Consider the following 15,773-nt stretch of genomic DNA (forward strand, 5'->3'; position numbering starts at 1 on the left):
AACTCCCCGCTCTCAGGCAGAGGGGATCCAGACAAACAGGGCGACCCAAAAGTGGGGAAAAAAGGGCAGGGGAATATCGTCACCTCCTCCTGCAGCAGCCAGCAGCAGAGGTGTGGGTGGCTGGGCAGGCAGGAGAAGGGAAGCAAGGTTTGGTCAGGACTTTTGCACATTGGCAAGAGTCTCCTCTAGGGGAAATAACGAGAGGGTAAATGCTGGTGGGGGTTTTTGGTACGTGCTCTCAGCTGCTGCCTTGGGCTGGGACGCACTGGGTAGCGCTAGGACCTGGGCAGCTCTCCTCCTGCCTCCTCCCAAAGGATTAGCCAATATTCCCAGGGCAGGGCGCACTCCTCCAGCCTTGCTACTTTTTCTTTCCTCTATATACGTGTTTTTTTTTTTCTTCTTCTAGCTCATTCCAGAGCGGAGAGAGCAGCTTTGGATTTCTCCGAGCGTCTCTCTCTCTCTCTCTTTTTCCCGTTTGTTTTTTTTTTTTCTTCCCCTTGCAGCTGGAGCGCTGCCAGTGTCTCGCAGGGCCGGTGGTTTATCTGCAGGCGCAGATTTCGCACCCCAGCCCAGCAGCAAGCAGGCTGCCTGCGAGCCATCCCCGGCAGCAAGCACGGTGTGCGCCCCGGGGGTGAGGGGAGAAGGGCAATAAAAGACTCGGAGATCTCACTGCAGCCCAGAAAAATAAAGGAGAGTTCGGTTCTCTCGGCATGAGCAGCGTCCGAGCGGCACCCCGGGACCTGCTGGATCCTTGCACGTAATATGACCGATGTCGAGCCTTTCGTCTGCCTCCCCAGAGCCGAGCTTTTGGATTTAAGGTAGCTGGCCCAAGGAGCAGCCCTCGCGATGTTGGCCGAGGCAGCACTTGCGCTCGGTGTCTGGCTGCAGCTGGCGGCGGGGCAGGAGGCACCTGGCAGAGGTGAGTGCCCGCGCAGCCGCGTCCCCACCGCTGCCCCCAGGCCCTCCTGGGTGGAAACCGAACCCAAATTACGCCGCTGCCTTAGCTGGGTGGTTATACGCCTGGGTGGTTATACGTGGAGGTTGCTTTGCTGGCGCCGGGACGGAATGAGGGAGAGCTGCTCTAAAATCGCCGCGTTAGAAAGAAAACTTATCTCCCTCGTTTCCAGCAGCGGCAAAGAAGCTGGATCAGAAGGTGGCGGAGTTCAGTGTAACTGTGTGGCAAGTCCTGACCCCTCTGTCCCCATGCAGGGGGCACCCCGAGTAAGAGAAGTGAAAGCAGTGACTGATCCTGTACCCCTCCTGTTGCTCTCCACCTCGTCTCTGTGACTTAATCTTGGTGTTTCCTCCTTACAATGCTTTCTGTTGGCTGCTGCTCAGGGAAACGATTGTGGGTCGGTGTCACACACCTGACAGCGGGGCGGGGGACGTGCAGGAGGCGAATGTCGTGTCCCCGGGCAGTGCTGGGCAGGGGCTGCTCAGCCCCGCTGGTGCGGTTGGGGCTGCTCCGGGCTGCTGCACCCGGTTTTCCCTGGAGTTTGTGCTCGGGAAGTGTGATCCAGTGTGAAAGGAGACGTGAGCTGCTGGTCTGCGGGACAGATCCTCAGCCCCGGGGAGCAGCCCTGGCTGCTGGGGGCTGTTTCCTCGCCTGGTGCGCAGACCAGCCCGTGGCTGTGGCTGGGATCCCGTTACAGGGACTGGATTCTGTCCATGGGTGACACATACTAGGGTCTGGAGATGCAGGCTGGTGCAGGAATCGTGCTGCTGCCTCTGGCGTGCTCACAGTGCTCCGTGTCCGCCCGGGCAGCAGTCATCCCCACCATCCCTCCCCAGCCCAGGCTACAAACCACGCTCAGACCTTCAGGGCAGGTGAGAAAGCAAGCTGTGACGTTCCCGAGGGGCTGTGCCTTGCTCCAGATGTGTTACCCACAGGCTGCTTTTGGCTCGCAAACTGCCGGCTGCGCGTAGAGGAAAGGAACCTGCCGGTGGGCAGGGTGCCCGCTCCCTGCGGCTTTCACCTGGGGGCCTCCTGGGCTGCTCCCAAAAGCAACCCTGGGCAAACAGCCGGGCTGGCGGGGCTCCTGGGCACGGCCTGGCTCTTGCCTGGAGCTGCTGTGGTGTGCCTCATCTTGCGAGGAGGGAAACCATTGGAGCCACGAGGATGCACGGCCCTAACTCTGTTTCCTGGGGTCTTGGTGGCTTTGTTAGCTGCAGGGGACAAAGAGAGGGCGGTGCTGGGTGGCCAGCGGTGCTACGCGGTCAGGATGGCTGGCTTTTGTAGGGTGATGGCTACTGAGCGCAGCAAGGCAGAGCAATGCATGGCCAGCTCCACCACTTGCCTCTCTGGGTCCAGATTCAGAGCGGTGTGAAGTCCCCCCGGCCGGTAGTTTAGGTTTGGGTAAGCGAAACGCGGGCTGCCGTCACCTGGCCGCCCTGGACTTGCACCAGCAGAACAAGACGCCAGCATCCCTCTCTGCCACGTGCAGCCACTGGCACCTGGCAGAAAAGAGTTGGGCACTTCTACAAAGTGCAGAAACGGGTCGCAAAGCAGCCAGTGTTACATTTTGGGGACGGAAAGACCCACGGACACCGCTCCCCAGCGCTCCTCCCACGGCGAGGCACGGGCCGTGCTCTTCGGCCTCCGCGCTCGGCTCCGCTTGCTGAGAGATGTTGTCGCTTTGCGTGGCCAAATAGTAAGAAGGGAAGACAAACGAGGAATTTAAAACTCAGTTAACCGAGACAGGACGCGATCTTTTTTGGCTGTCGAGCCCTTTTTGCTCTGCGCATTGCGAGTCCCACGCAGATCAGGCACGTGGCGTGCCTGCAGGTCCCAGCTGAGGGCGCGGGGAGCTCTTGGAGCGGATGTCTCCTGTCAGCGTCTCGGTGCAGGACGCACAAGTCTGGCTGTCTTCCTCCTGGAAAAGCCAAACATTTAAATAGGCAGCACCGGGACTCCACGGAGACATTTTGCTTCCTTATCGACCCCTTCAAAACCCTCCTTTGCACGGCTGGTCCCTGCCGATCGACCGGGTGCCGGCTGGAGGGTGACAAAAGGATGCTGCCAGGCTTTCTCTGCTGTTCCCTAAGCTTCTCCTGTGCTGGGCAGCAGGGGTAGCACGGGCCCTGGCGTTATTCCTTGTTCCTCAGAGCACAGGCTGATGGTGCAGGAGGCGGGGAGGTTCCAGTGGGTGTCCCCTATCCCCAAACCCCACAAAAGTGGGGAATCTCCCTTTGGTGTCCAGCCAAGCAGCCGATGCTCTTTTGCTGAAAAGCAAGGAGACGGCTCGAAAACAGCAGCTGCTTGCGTAAGGCAGGGATTTGCTGGTGACAAATCCCCGCCGCCCCACCTCTGGCACGGGGGAGATGTTTGTGTTGGAGGGAGGACAAAGAACAACAAGGAGGACGAGGGAACTGAAAGGCGAGACCCGAAGGGACCGACGGAGCTGTGCCCAGGCACTTCACCGCATCCCTGCAGTGAGAATTTGTCTAGAGTTTTGGGGGGATCCTTTCTACTGACCAAGTCCGTCGGGGAGGAATTTCTTTCCGCCTTATTCAGGGCTGAAATGGCTGTGATGGTGTTGGCCTGATCGCAGCCCATCCGCACAGACGGCTCCCAAAATACCACCCTGCCCACCCGCACAACTCGCCTTTGGTAACCATTTGCTGCCAACCCATGCTTTCCACCCCCCACCCCCCCGGCGGGACCCGGCGGTGTCAAGCTGCAGCTCTCCCTGCGCAGCTTCCTAACCCACGCAGCTATTTCCAGCCCCGACGGGGCAGACCGGCGTGCGCAGGATGCCGAATTACACCTGCCTCTCCCAGCGCCCCGCAGCTGCAGGGCACGCTCGAGTGCCATTTGACAGCAGCTTGGCTCTTGGCTCTCCGTCGGGATTCTCCTCCCTTAGCAGGTGCTTCGTGGGCTTTGTCACCCCCGTGTGCCCCCCTCTGGGGGTCACTCTGGCACACCGAGGGGTGCATCCCTAGCTCCCCTCGCATGTGCTGCTGCACGTGACCTTGTTTTCCACTGGTGAGCGATGTCCTTTGGCCACCGATCGCTGCCCTGCCAGGGCCAGCCGCCTTCACAGCTGCTTGTTGCAACACTCAGGAAACAAACGGCCCCGCTCGGAGTAGCGGGGAGCAGAGGGGAGAAACGGGGACAGAAGATTTCTTGCTGGGAAGAGGCAATCGCCTTGCCAATATTTCTCGCTGCGTCTTGCCAGCCAAGTCAGTGGCTTGTACCTCTTCCAGCGGAGGGGGAAGCAGAGGGCCGTGGCTACGTGCCTGGGCTTCGTGCAGCCAGAAGCTCGGAGCAGAGCCGCTGCTGCCCTGGGGAGGCAGGAGCTGGAGGAGCCCATGGCAGGGACCTGGAGCCCCCAGGTGATGTGACACACACACATCGCTGCTCGCCGTGGGCCGGAGGGAAAGCTGGCTGGCCCTCGCTTTTATTTTCTGCTCCGCTCCGAGTGCCGGGCTGCTGGGCGTGTGCCCGCAGCACGGGGCTGAGCCGTGCTGGGTCACGCAGAGCTGGCCGCCATCCACTTCTGCCTCCTCCTGGCATCTCCCGCTTAGTCACCTCCAAGTAACTTCGACGGTCTCTCCATTTCTGGAGGCTCCACCTGATTCCTCCCCTTGTTTCGTCATGGCTCTGGTATGGGTCTGCGCTCGCAGCCAGCCCCTCACGCAGGGGCGAGCTGAGGGACCCCTTCCTGGGCTTGCCCCGCTCTCCGTAGCAGCAAGGGGCCCCCGCGTCCCGGCTGCACATCTGTAGGCGGCACGTCCACGAGAAGTCTGGGCCAAGAGGATCGAGCCCCCCGTGGCTCAGTCCTGAGCCGCTTCTCTGCCCTCTCTTTTCCCCCTGCCCTGGGTTTGCCGTCTCGTGGCGGCTCCTTGGCGCGCTCCCCTGGAGGGGCTCGGCACCCCGGCTCCTCGCGGCTGTCTCTGGGCCTGCCTTGGCGTGTCTCTCTGCAGGGGCAGAGCTGTTTGCACGAGCCGTCTCCTCGGAGCAATTAATTTTACGGGAGCCTTTCCATCCAGCTCTCTGCTGCCCTGTGGTTTTGGCTCCCGCGCGTGGCTCCAGCGCCCAGCCATTGTGCCCGGAGCCTGCATCGCTCGGCCACCCCGCGTTCCCCGTCCCTTCCCGGATGGAGGAGCCCAAACGGGCTGCCAGACGTCACCGGTCCAAGGCTTTTTCTCCCTTCTTGTGCCTCGAAAGCCATCAGAAAGCAGGGTGGCGCTTAAAAGGATTCCAGATTCGTTACTGATATTCCAGCTGCTGTAATTCTCTAAGGCTCCAAGAGTGGAAGGAGTCCTCTATGTGTCCGTGCTTCCACACGGGGTTTTAATTGAAATGGTAAGAAAATGGGTCAGACGGAGAGGGCCACACCCTCATAGCTTTCTCTTCTTACCGTGGGGCACCCTTCTGCACCAAGGGGGGTGTGCAGCCCCTTCCCAGCCACCTTCCAGAGACCCTGGCGTAGGGGTGCAGCAGGGGAGGGCAGGCAGGTGTGTTCGGAGGGGCGAGGGAAGATGCGGCACGAATGATGTGGGGAGGAGGGAGAGCCCCATCCTGCCAACATTGGCTTGAATCAGGGATTTTTCTGCCAGGCCTGTGTGGACCACAGCCTTTGAACCGAGCCGCAGCCAGTTCGGAGAACCGGCCGTCTCTCTTGGGAGAGCAGAGCCAGCAGTTTTTCTCATTAACTTTCTTTATCGCTTCTTTCGTTTCCAAATATGGCTCACTTTGCTTCCAGACGCTGCCGTGGCCCTAAGCTGGGAGATGCAGGCCCACGACCTCGGCAGACGCTCTCCTCCTTGGGACCAGCTCCTTCCCCGGGGGTGCTGCACCTTCACCCACAGCCCTGGCCGACCGCGGGGATCCCTGGCACGGGGCAGGGGTGAGCTGTTGGCTGGTGTCGGGAATGGTCCCAGCTCCAGGAACGTGGCCGCATCCAGCTCGGAGCACAAAGTGCTCGAGAGCAGCCTGTGCTGAGTAACGAGAGGTGTCAGCGCCGGCAGGAGCAGCTCAGAGCTTAGAAGCGTGGTTTTTTTTTTTGCAGGCGCTGGGCTCGTGGGTTTGCTTTTGGCTCTACCCTGGCTCCTGTGCTTGATTTCCTGCCTCTAAATAGGACTTTAAAACAAACTTGGCAACGAAGCCTGGAGAGCGGGGAGCCAATGCTCCTCTCCCTGCTCCTGGAGAGCACCGCCACAGCTCGGTGCATCTTCAGCCTTACCTCTGAACCACGATCGATCCAGGGCGAATGCAGGTTTTTGGATCTCAGAGGACTCGGGAGCCAGTTTTCTGTTCCCAACAGCTTTTTTTGGTAACGTACTTTAAAACAAAAGGTGCTGAGAGAACTTGGTTTGTGAATGGCCACAGGTGAACCCATGAGTAATGCTTCAGTGCGTCTCAAAGGCTTCGGCAAAGCCCAGCTGTGGTCAGAGAGATGAGTCCAAGCAAAGCCACCCAGGAGATGGGGTGAGGGGTTTCGCTAGATGTGAGAACAACAAAAAAAAATAACACCCCCTTTCTCTTCCCTTGCCAGGTGCCCAGCCCTCCATCTCCAACTCGGAGGGAGACATCCTCTTCTTGCTGGACAGCTCTGGCAGCGTCTCCTACTACGAGTTTTCCAAGGTGAAGGAATTCATGTGGGACCTCGTGCGGCCTTTCGCCTTTGGCCCCAACGACGTGCAGACCAGCATCATCCACATCAGCACCACCCCCACCATGGAGTTCCCCTTCGACCGGTACCAGTCGCGTGGGGCGGTGCAGCAAGCCATCCGCGACACCCAGCAGCTCATGGGCGACACCAACACGGGCCAAGCGCTCTCCTACGCCAAGGAGAAGTTCTTCAGCAACGAGGCCGGTGCCCGGCCGGACGTGCCCAAGGTTCTGGTTTGGGTGACGGATGGTTTCTCCACCGATGACATCTCCGAACCCATGCAGCTCCTGAAGGACATGGGGGTGACGGTGTTCATCGTCAGCACCGGGCGGGGGAATTACCTGGAGCTCTCTGCTGCTGCCAGCCAGCCTCCCGAGAAGCACCTGCACTTTGTGGACGTGGACGACCTGCCCATCATCACGAAGGAGCTTCGGGACGCCATGCTAGGTACGGCGGGGCTGGGCTGTGGTCTCTGGGAGTCTGCAGCAGGCGCAGGCAGTGTGAGAGCTCCCCAAACCAGCACTCCTGATCCGCAGCAGCAGGTTTATGCACTGCACGCCCCAAATGGAAGCTGTGTGCCTGGGGAGGGTTTGGCCCTGCCCGCACCCTCGTGTGCAGGCACGGTGCTGGCACGCAGCGAGGCACCCAGCCCCTGCCTGCAAGAGGCTGGCAGTCGCTGCTCCCTCACCACCAGCAATTAGGGATGATGGTTGTTGCTATCAGCATTACGACTGTAGCACAGGAATGTTTTTGCTCCATAAATCCCCTGTTGTAACGTGTTCTGCATCTGCCAGATGTACAGACCAGCGCAGAAACTCCCAGCCCAGCTTGCTGGGCTCAGCAGGGCAGCTGCTCTCCGCTGCTAGCATGGCTGTGGCTGTGCAGAGAGCAAGATCAGGCAGCAGAGCTGCTTTTTCAGCAGCCCCGTGTTTTAAAGCAGCTGGGGAATGGTCTAAGGAGACCCAAAGCCAGGACCTGGGCCAAGAGATGAGCCAGCAGGAATGCCGCACGCTGCGCTGCGTGATGCGTGTCCTCCGCGCAGCTCGAGTGCCCTCGCGGTGGGAGCGGCTGTGATGGCAAAGCAGGGGCTCTGCCTCGGCCTCCCAGATGCCTCCGGGTTTGTTTGGAAAGCTGAGCGGGTTACTAGGACTTTGCAGACTTTCCATTCATTTTATGGAGGCTCTCTTCCCCGCTGGAGATCCTGTTTTAATTCCCCTCTTGGCTTCTGCTGTGTGAGTCCGTCAGAGCTGGCTGTGGCGTGTCCAAGTAACCCTTTCTGCAGAACCCTCCCTCTGTCGCAATTTCTTCCCATTTCCAGCCCGTGCCATTTAGCAAATCACGCCCAGGGACCACATTCCCTTCCACTGTCCCATAGGAGCATGGGGCAGTACCAGCAGTCCTTCTGCTCTACCACACAAACCCCCAGATGTTTCCTTTCAAATGTCTGTTTCAGTTTCTCGTGCATCCCAAATCCCGATGGTATAAAACAGCATCATTAAAGGAGGAATCCACTGCGTATCACTGCAGCACAAGATTGTCTTGAAGATCGTAAGATCTGCAAAGCTAATAAATACTTTTCTGTGCCCCAGGGCAACATTCTTTGCATCCACCAGGACTAAAACCTAGTAGTGTGGGATTTTCATGGAAGGTGAAATTCCCAAGTGAATCCAGGGGCTGGGGCTTTCAGGCATTAGTAACATCACCTGAGTTAGCCTTAATAAAACCACACATGGCTTGCCCCTTCCTGGAGGAGGCAGCCTTCATCACCACCCGTCCTGCTTCTGGACCTGTGTATATTGTGAAAGCAAGGCGTTCCTTTGGGATAACATCAGGTTCTGTGCTAGCATCCACTTGCTCTTCTCTCAGCCAGCAGAGCCGACAACCGCTGGCTCGTTTCATCCTCTGGCACCGTCTTCTGAGCCCAGTCCTGCAGGAGCCCACCTGCCCAGCAGCCCCAAGACATCAGCCGCTTCCCGTGCAGATTTCTGGTCTGAAACGTATCACCCCTTCCATATCAAAGCAGGGAAATAAAACACGAAGCAGAGGTGGTTTGTCCCAAGGCCCAGCTGAAGTTCTGCAGAGGGGATCGTGGATCCAGGGCAGAAGGGGTTCATCTGCTGCCTGACTGTGTTCCTTGCACACACCATAAAAGCAGCAGCGTTCCAGCAAGTCTAATCTTGACCTGCCAGCATTCATGGGATGCCAGCAAGCTCGCGGCCGCGGAGCGGTGCTTCTGTGTCCACGCTCATCCTGCGTGAGTCACCACGGGTGGGAGGCAAGTGGGTCCAAGCTGTCCCCGAGCGCTCCTAGGAGGGCACTGCCTGGGTCCAACACCAAAGGATAACACACTGCTTCTTCCCAGCAACGTGGAGGGGCTGAGAAGGAAACCACGGGCATCTGTTTCCTGGGGTTGATGGCCCTCTTTAATGGTCAGGGCATCTGTAATCTGGCAGCAAGAGGCTGCCTGCAGCACGTCCCTCAGGTGCTGCACCCCATCACTTTAATCCTCCTGATTTATTCGCAGCATCCCTGCGCCCTGCCTCCAAGCTCATTCATTTCCATTCCTGCAGCTTTTGGCAAGGTTTTTGGCACTGGGACCTTTCCTCTGTTCCCAGTTCCTCCGTGGCTTGGCCCCTGGCAGTCGTGGGGCTCACAGGAGGCTGCGGAGCCCCAGGTCCGTGGTGCTGCCTCCTCCCGCTGCTGCTGGCAGGGGCACAGCGGAGGGGAGCGCTCCTGCCTCCCCCAGAGCCAAGCAACAGCTCAGAGGAAAAAAATGAGGCTGCTTTGCTCGGTGCGGGGAGCTTGGTGGGGATGCCAGCAGCTCCGAGGAGGAGAGCTGGTCTTATCCCAGCCTGGACAGTGGCTGCCCACTGTTCCCTTGCAGATCTGGGGCAGATTTTTGTGCCCCCATGTGATGGGCAGCCGGTGAGGGCTACCTGCGTTACTCTGCGAAGTGTTTGGGCTGGAGCTGGAGGGTGCCTTAAGAAGGTTTCAGGAGTGAGACTGCGCAGAGCAAATGCACGTCTTAAAGGCTCAAGTTGCTTTTAAAAATCGAGCTGCTTTCTGCCTCCCTGTGCCACTTCCCCAGAGCTAGACGCAAAGTCCTGGGTGTTCCTGCCCGCCCTGGGCAGGGAGCAGGGGGATTCTGCACAGGTTGGGCTCAGGACACCGAGCGTGGCTGAAGGGTCGGGTGCCAGAGGGGTCTGGGAGAAGCGTGGGGCTCCGGCAGAGCTGCCCACGCCTGGCACAGGGGGTCCAGAGCACAAAGGTATCGCCGGCCTCGGAGAGACGCCTGCGTGCAGGGGCGGAGAGGGGCGAGCACAAGAGCGCCTCTGACCGCTGAATGTCACGGAACAACAGAGCTCTGTGAGACGCCGCGGGGAGAAACTACAGCTGGGATGAACTCAGCAAGTGCTGGATGGTCCCAGGCTGCTGCCCCTTCCTCCTGGCTGTGGGGTCATTACATGATGAGATTTGGGGGTTTGGGTTCAGTAGGAGGGGCTCCGTTCAGCAAAAAGACCTTGTCCAAGGGGTAGGAGTGGGGTGAAAATCCAAGCGTTGCCACCTCGGTTTCCATTTGCTTTCTGGTTTTGAAGCTTTGTGCTTGGCTTCGAGGATTTGGGTTTGTGCTCCTGAACCTTTCAGAGTCTTGGTGACTCTGCTGTCATCCGGTGTCCCTGTGGGCCCCATCTCCTGTCCAAAGGACCTGTATTTTTGGTGTGCCGTATTCTGTATATAAATGCCACTGCTGATTTCTTGCTTCTCCTTCTCTCCCAGAGGTTATCCAAGCAAATCGGCTCCACGCAGTGGATATCACCTCAAGCAGCTTCCGTCTGATGTGGCCCAAACTCCTCTCCCAAGAAACTGGCTACTACACCCTGGAGTACGCCCCGACAAACAATCTGGCAGGCAAGAGGACAACGCAACTGTCTGGGGCTCACACCAGCTTCACACTGAGCAACCTCGCACCAGAAACCACTTACGAGGTGGCACTTGTTCCTGAATCCAACGTCCACTACTTCCCTCCCCAGACAACAAGGGTCACCACCCTGGCAGGTAAAATGCGCTCAGTCATGACCAAGGTGGGAGGCTCTGCTGTGCCGAGCCTCACGGATGTAAAGCCAGCAGGACAGCCCCTGGTCTGCATCCCGCAGCCTCCTGGTCTGGCTGGGGGAGGCAGAAGGTTGGAGCCTGGCCACACCAGACCGAGGAGAAGGCGTCTTTTTGCTGGCACTCAGCTCACTCTTTCCTTAGAGAGATGTTCTGCCCTGCTCAGAACAGGCGATAAGATGTGATGGCCAGGAGATGCCCTTCCGACCTTAAAATCTGTGGATTTGGAAGAAAGCAGAGCCCCTTGTCCTGGGGGAGGAAGGCAGGAGCTGCAGGCACAGCTAGGGGAGGGCAGTGCTCTGGAAACAGGAGCTTCTCCAGGCTGGGGTGACCACTGCTGCGGCATCCCTGCGTGAGAGGGAAGGCTTGGGGCAGCACCTGATTTTGACTCAGATTTATAGCAACATCTTAAAAAGCGGCACGCTGAAAATCTGAGCGGGGTGACAAAGTCAAGATGGACTTGCATCACATACTCATTTCCTGCATGCAAGAGCAGTTTGAGCTGTGTAGTTGTGCCCTCTCTACGCTGCACAGCTGGAGAAACCATTCCCTTAGAGCTGAGCTGGCGTGTGCTGACCTGGCTGACTCCAAACATCCACTTGCTGGGTAGTTCTTCCACCTCCTGGAAGCAAAACATGCTGCAAGTCAATTACGCTCCTCTGAGAGCACCCCGATGCCATGAGTTACGTACTCATTCCCGTCTTTTTGCTCTGCTTTCAGAGGAAATCACTCCTGCTCAGGTTCTCATCTCGGAGTCCAGCCCGCACAGCTTCCAGGTCAGCTGGGCTCCTACACCGGACAGCGTGGCCGCCTACCAGATCCTGTACGGGCCGCTCCCCGGGGACTCGGCGCAGCTGCTGGAGGTGGATGGCAAGCAAAACAGCACTGTGGTGGAGAACCTGGCCCCCAACACCACCTACCTGGTGACGGTGACTGCGATCTACAGGTCAGGAAAGGAGAAATCCCTGTCAGCTAAAGCATGCACTCAGGAAGGTGAGTGAGCAGCGCTCGCTGCTGAAAGGGAGGCGGGTGGGAGGGGGCCAGCAAGTACCTGACGGTGCCAACAGAAGGATTTTGTGCTGGTACCACAAGTAAAGGACTGACTGGGCTGAGGTTCTCCAGTGTGGAGATGTAGAGTGATGAGAAAGCCCAGGCTGGCTGGCCGCCCCTTCTCCTGTGTCCCCTCAGGAGCAACAGGGAGCCAAGCAGCGAGGACTGCTCCGTACAAATGTCACGCAATAACATGGAGCTTCTTTTTGCAGAGGGCTCCAAAGTGAGGCACCTTCGCTTCGAAGACATGGGCTCCAACACCCTGAAAGCCTCCTGGGACGCCGCTGACGGGAAGGTCCTGGGTTACCGAGTCAGGTGCCGGCGGCAAACGGGCCCTTCGTCCCTCATCAGCGTGTCGCCGCAGATCCACAGCGTGCTCCTCACCGACCTGCCTTCGGGCACCACCAACAAAGTGTGCGTGAAGCCCATGTACAAAAACCAGCCGGGCAAGGGGCTGTGCCGCATGGTGCGCATGCAGCCGGGTGAGTCGGGGTGCGAGGGAGGATCCTGGGGCCCTTTCACCAGGGGAAAGCGTCCCGAAGGGGACTCGGGTGGTGGAGATCCAGCACAGAGGAGCACTCGTGGCTGAAATGCCCTGTGCTCATCAGCCAGCTTGTCAACAAGGCTTCTTCACAGCTACCACCCCCGAGGGTGTTGCCCAAAGCTAGGCTTTTTCCCCTTTTTCTAAGAGCAATACTCCTCCTAGTGGCTTTGTGTTTGCAGGCAGGAGGAAAAGCGTGCAGGGGACTCCGTGGTGGTTTGGAATGACAGAGGCAGGGAGGACACAGCTAAAAGCTGGCATGGGCACTGAAGTGCAGTTTTAGGCTTTTGAACTCTTGGCTGCCCTTCACTTTTCAACACAGTAGGGACAAGCTATCTACTAAACAGAGCCACTTAGGCACAAGGCATCTGCCTTCCTCCTTCCACTACCCAGAAGCCACTTAACTATGATGAAACGCAAAAGGATTTTCAAGAGGCTGAAGTAGGAGCTAAGAAGCAGCTGTCTGCCAGGGCAGAAGCACATCTTTTTTCCCAATAAGAGGTCAGAGCAGTGGTGATGGTGACCACAGGGTCATCTGGTCTCTGACTTATTCTGATTTGGAGAATGGGTAGATGAGGCTGACGTTGTGCTTTTTGTGTTCTTCCCAGCTACAGAAGCCCAAGGATATAGGCACAGACAGAGAGCATGACAGACCTGAGAGTGAACTGATCCCCCGCAGAGCAAAGGATCTCGCTTGGACAAAGACTTGGATAAAATGGAGGGGTCTGCAGAGGAAGCCAGAAAGCTCACGGATCGTTTCCCAGCCTGCACTGTCAGCTGAGCTGTCCTGGTTGTCACCTCGAAGGGCTGTCCTACGTCAAGTTCTTGCAAAGCTTAAAGATCTGGTTTGGCTGAATGGAACCAACAATCCAACTGCTAGATGCCAAATCTGTACCCTCTCTTGTACAAAAACATGCCTGACAAACAACAAACAAAAGCAACCCGATGAATCCTCACTATTGCTTGCTTATTTCCCATTCTCTATTTATTAAATTGATACAGTTGTATTTTTGCAGCCTATGAGCATGTTCAAGACACAGCTGTTTACTGCACTGGCCTTTTATTCTGGGCACCTGCACTCAGAGAGAGATTACAAACTGTCAATAGCCATTGATATTGGCAAAGAGCAGCTTTCCTCCAACTCATCCGGTGTGTTCAATAGGTATTGCAAATTAGGCATCCCAGAAGTATAGCATCTCAGGGATGGAAGGTAAAAGCACTAGGAGAAAGAATAACATGTACAGAGAATGTACAGTACACAGAGAAGACCTGGTCAAAGCCACCAGGATATCTGAGAAGAGGAAGAAAAGAGGTTATTAACCCACTTGGTCTGTGGCCAGGACATGGAAATGCTTTATAAAAGACCTGCCTTCCACAAAGTGCAAGAATAATCTAGTTTTCCCAGTTTTTTGGTTTGTGGCAGAGCTTGGTCGGTGAACTCTGAGGAATGGAACAACAGGACCATGCCAGGCCAGGGCTGACAAGTATTGTCGATGAGTGCTCTAGGAGAAAAGTTTGTTCACGTCTGCCTGCTGAATTCTTGAGTCTCATCAACACTGGCACTGGTGCTAAGTTCGTCTGCTGCAGTAACTTACAGATCCCAGCTGGACTTTGAAGGATTCAGTTCCCGAGTCATTTGCCTTGGGATCTGATAACAGTCTGAGAGAGCATAAAACTCAGAAAACTTGGGAATTTGCTTCCCCGGCAGGCAACTCTAATCCAAAGCTTTCAGCCCTCAGCTGAGCTCAAGGAGCAGCAGTGAGTCCAGAAAGGCCAGGCTGTAAGGCCATCTAAAGCAGTTATTTTGGTTTCTCAATCAAACACGCACCTCCAAACAACACAACAGGGTGCTACTGCCTGGATTGTGACCACTGAATTACTGTGGCATACCTGCAATCAGTCGCATCAAGTTAGGTATGAGTCTTGCCATCAGAGCAGCTATATTGAGATTAATTAGCCTGTTCTATGGCTAATTAGAGGCTGTAAGTCTCCAGCACTATCATTCCGGGCTCTGTCCTCTGTGCTCTGAAGACTCCTAAAACATCTTTAAATTGTCTTGTCCTGGGCTCCTACTCGGTGCTAAGCTTTAGCTACATTTAGAATTCAGGTTTTTATGGGAGAAGAATGAATCTGATTCTTTCCCTTTTTTTTTTTTTTTCAAGCCCCACGCTTGAATTGGCTGTCACTAAGCTACTCTTCAGAAAGGGGAGCTGGAAGAAAGAAAAAAAAAAAAAAGACAATTTTAGTAGCTAGTGATAAAGCCATTTGAGAAGCACAGTTCCAAAATTTGGGGTTTATGGCTATAAAGAAATATAGCTACTCTTCTGGTAACCAAAACCAGCACCAGTGGGAACACCTTCCCTTGGTAATGCTTGCAATATTTTAAATTTATTGCTTATTTGTTTGACACACAGAACACTTTTTTTAAAGCCGTGCTTGGAAAGCCTCCATGCACTGTCATTCCAACCTGCAAACCCTCCGTAGCTCTGCTTATGGATTCCTTAAAATGAGTTCCTTTTGGAGCTGAGGGGAACTTTGTCACTGAGCTCCGAACTCGTCACGTCCAGGTTTATGGAACATTTGCCTTGGGCTGTCTCCTTGCACAGGAGGAAGGGATGGGAGGGAGATGAGTCATTCATTAACTCGATACGAAGATTTCTTATGATTTGTGTTTTCCTTTGGAATGTGTATTTGTGACTGATTAATCTTAATGGAGACTCTGTGCTGAGGGAAGGATAAAGCCTCTGGAAACTCTCACGCAATAAGGTATCTTGTTCAATCTTGCTGTAGGACAGAGATTGTTTAATTTTGCACAACTCCTGCATAGCTTACTAATACATTCAGATTCCCCCAATTGTAACGCACCCTTTTGAAGACAGTCAATTAAATATAAAATACAAGAGCTATTGAATGATTCCTTCGTTCTTGATGGCAGTAAGGACAAATTGGTTAAGTGTAGCTTTTGTTCAAAGGAGAGGTATGGGTTCAAAAGCTGGTATTCATCTCAATTTTAAATGACTTAAAAACAAGCATTCCACCCATGACTTCATAGTCTGGTTTACACGGAACTTCATCCCCACCCCTGCCAAAAAAAATGTCAGAAATATGTAGGCAGAAATATGTCAGTCTCAATTATGTTTCAGCTTCAGTGAATAAAAATTCCTTTACAAGAAGCCAAAAAATAAATGTCCCTTAAATCTTGTCTGAACAAGTAGTACTCATGAGCGTGAAAATTCCAAGCAGGGCAGGTAAGTTACATTATTTTATATTTTTTAACTAAAGCCTAGTAATTTCTAGGGCTATTTAAGCATCTTCTCTGTACTGGTACAGTGGGTATGACACCTGAACACTTCTCTGGGATGAGAACACAAACGGTTGAGGCTGAAGATGATCTAGGCTGTATTCTGCGTTTCACACTATCTCAGACTTCAGGATTTTACATGTGAGCTTTATAC

The 15,773-nt window shown here is 55.5% G+C and overlaps 1 protein-coding gene across 1 annotated transcript; it reads left to right on the forward strand.

Annotated features, from left to right (window-relative positions):
* Positions 1-331: 331 nt before the first annotated feature.
* Positions 332-15,220, forward strand: VWA1 (von Willebrand factor A domain containing 1). Its single transcript, XM_080563714.1, has 6 exons — positions 332-919; positions 6,501-7,064; positions 10,395-10,673; positions 11,448-11,720; positions 11,990-12,259; positions 12,927-15,220. Exons 1-6 carry the CDS (start codon positions 847-849, stop codon positions 12,965-12,967), a joined length of 1,500 nt encoding a protein of 499 aa, XP_080419840.1. The 5' UTR covers positions 332-846; the 3' UTR covers positions 12,968-15,220.
* Positions 15,221-15,773: the final 553 nt, after the last annotated feature.

This window comes from Anser brachyrhynchus (genome assembly GCF_964034855.1).
Source record: "Anser brachyrhynchus genome assembly, chromosome: 21".
In the NCBI taxonomy this organism is placed as follows: Eukaryota; Metazoa; Chordata; class Aves; order Anseriformes; family Anatidae; genus Anser; species Anser brachyrhynchus.

Bases quoted from the DNA above. Each gene is read 5' to 3' on its own strand.
- VWA1 (XM_080563714.1), top strand. From the start codon at position 847: ATGTTGGCCGAGGCAGCACTTGCGCTCGGTGTCTGGCTGCAGCTGGCG. The intron at 920-6,500 runs GTGAGTGCCCGC...TTCCCTTGCCAG, and splicing joins GCAGGAGGCACCTGGCAGAG to GTGCCCAGCCCTCCATCTCC. The intron at 12,260-12,926 runs GTGAGTCGGGGT...TGTTCTTCCCAG, and splicing joins CATGGTGCGCATGCAGCCGG to CTACAGAAGCCCAAGGATAT.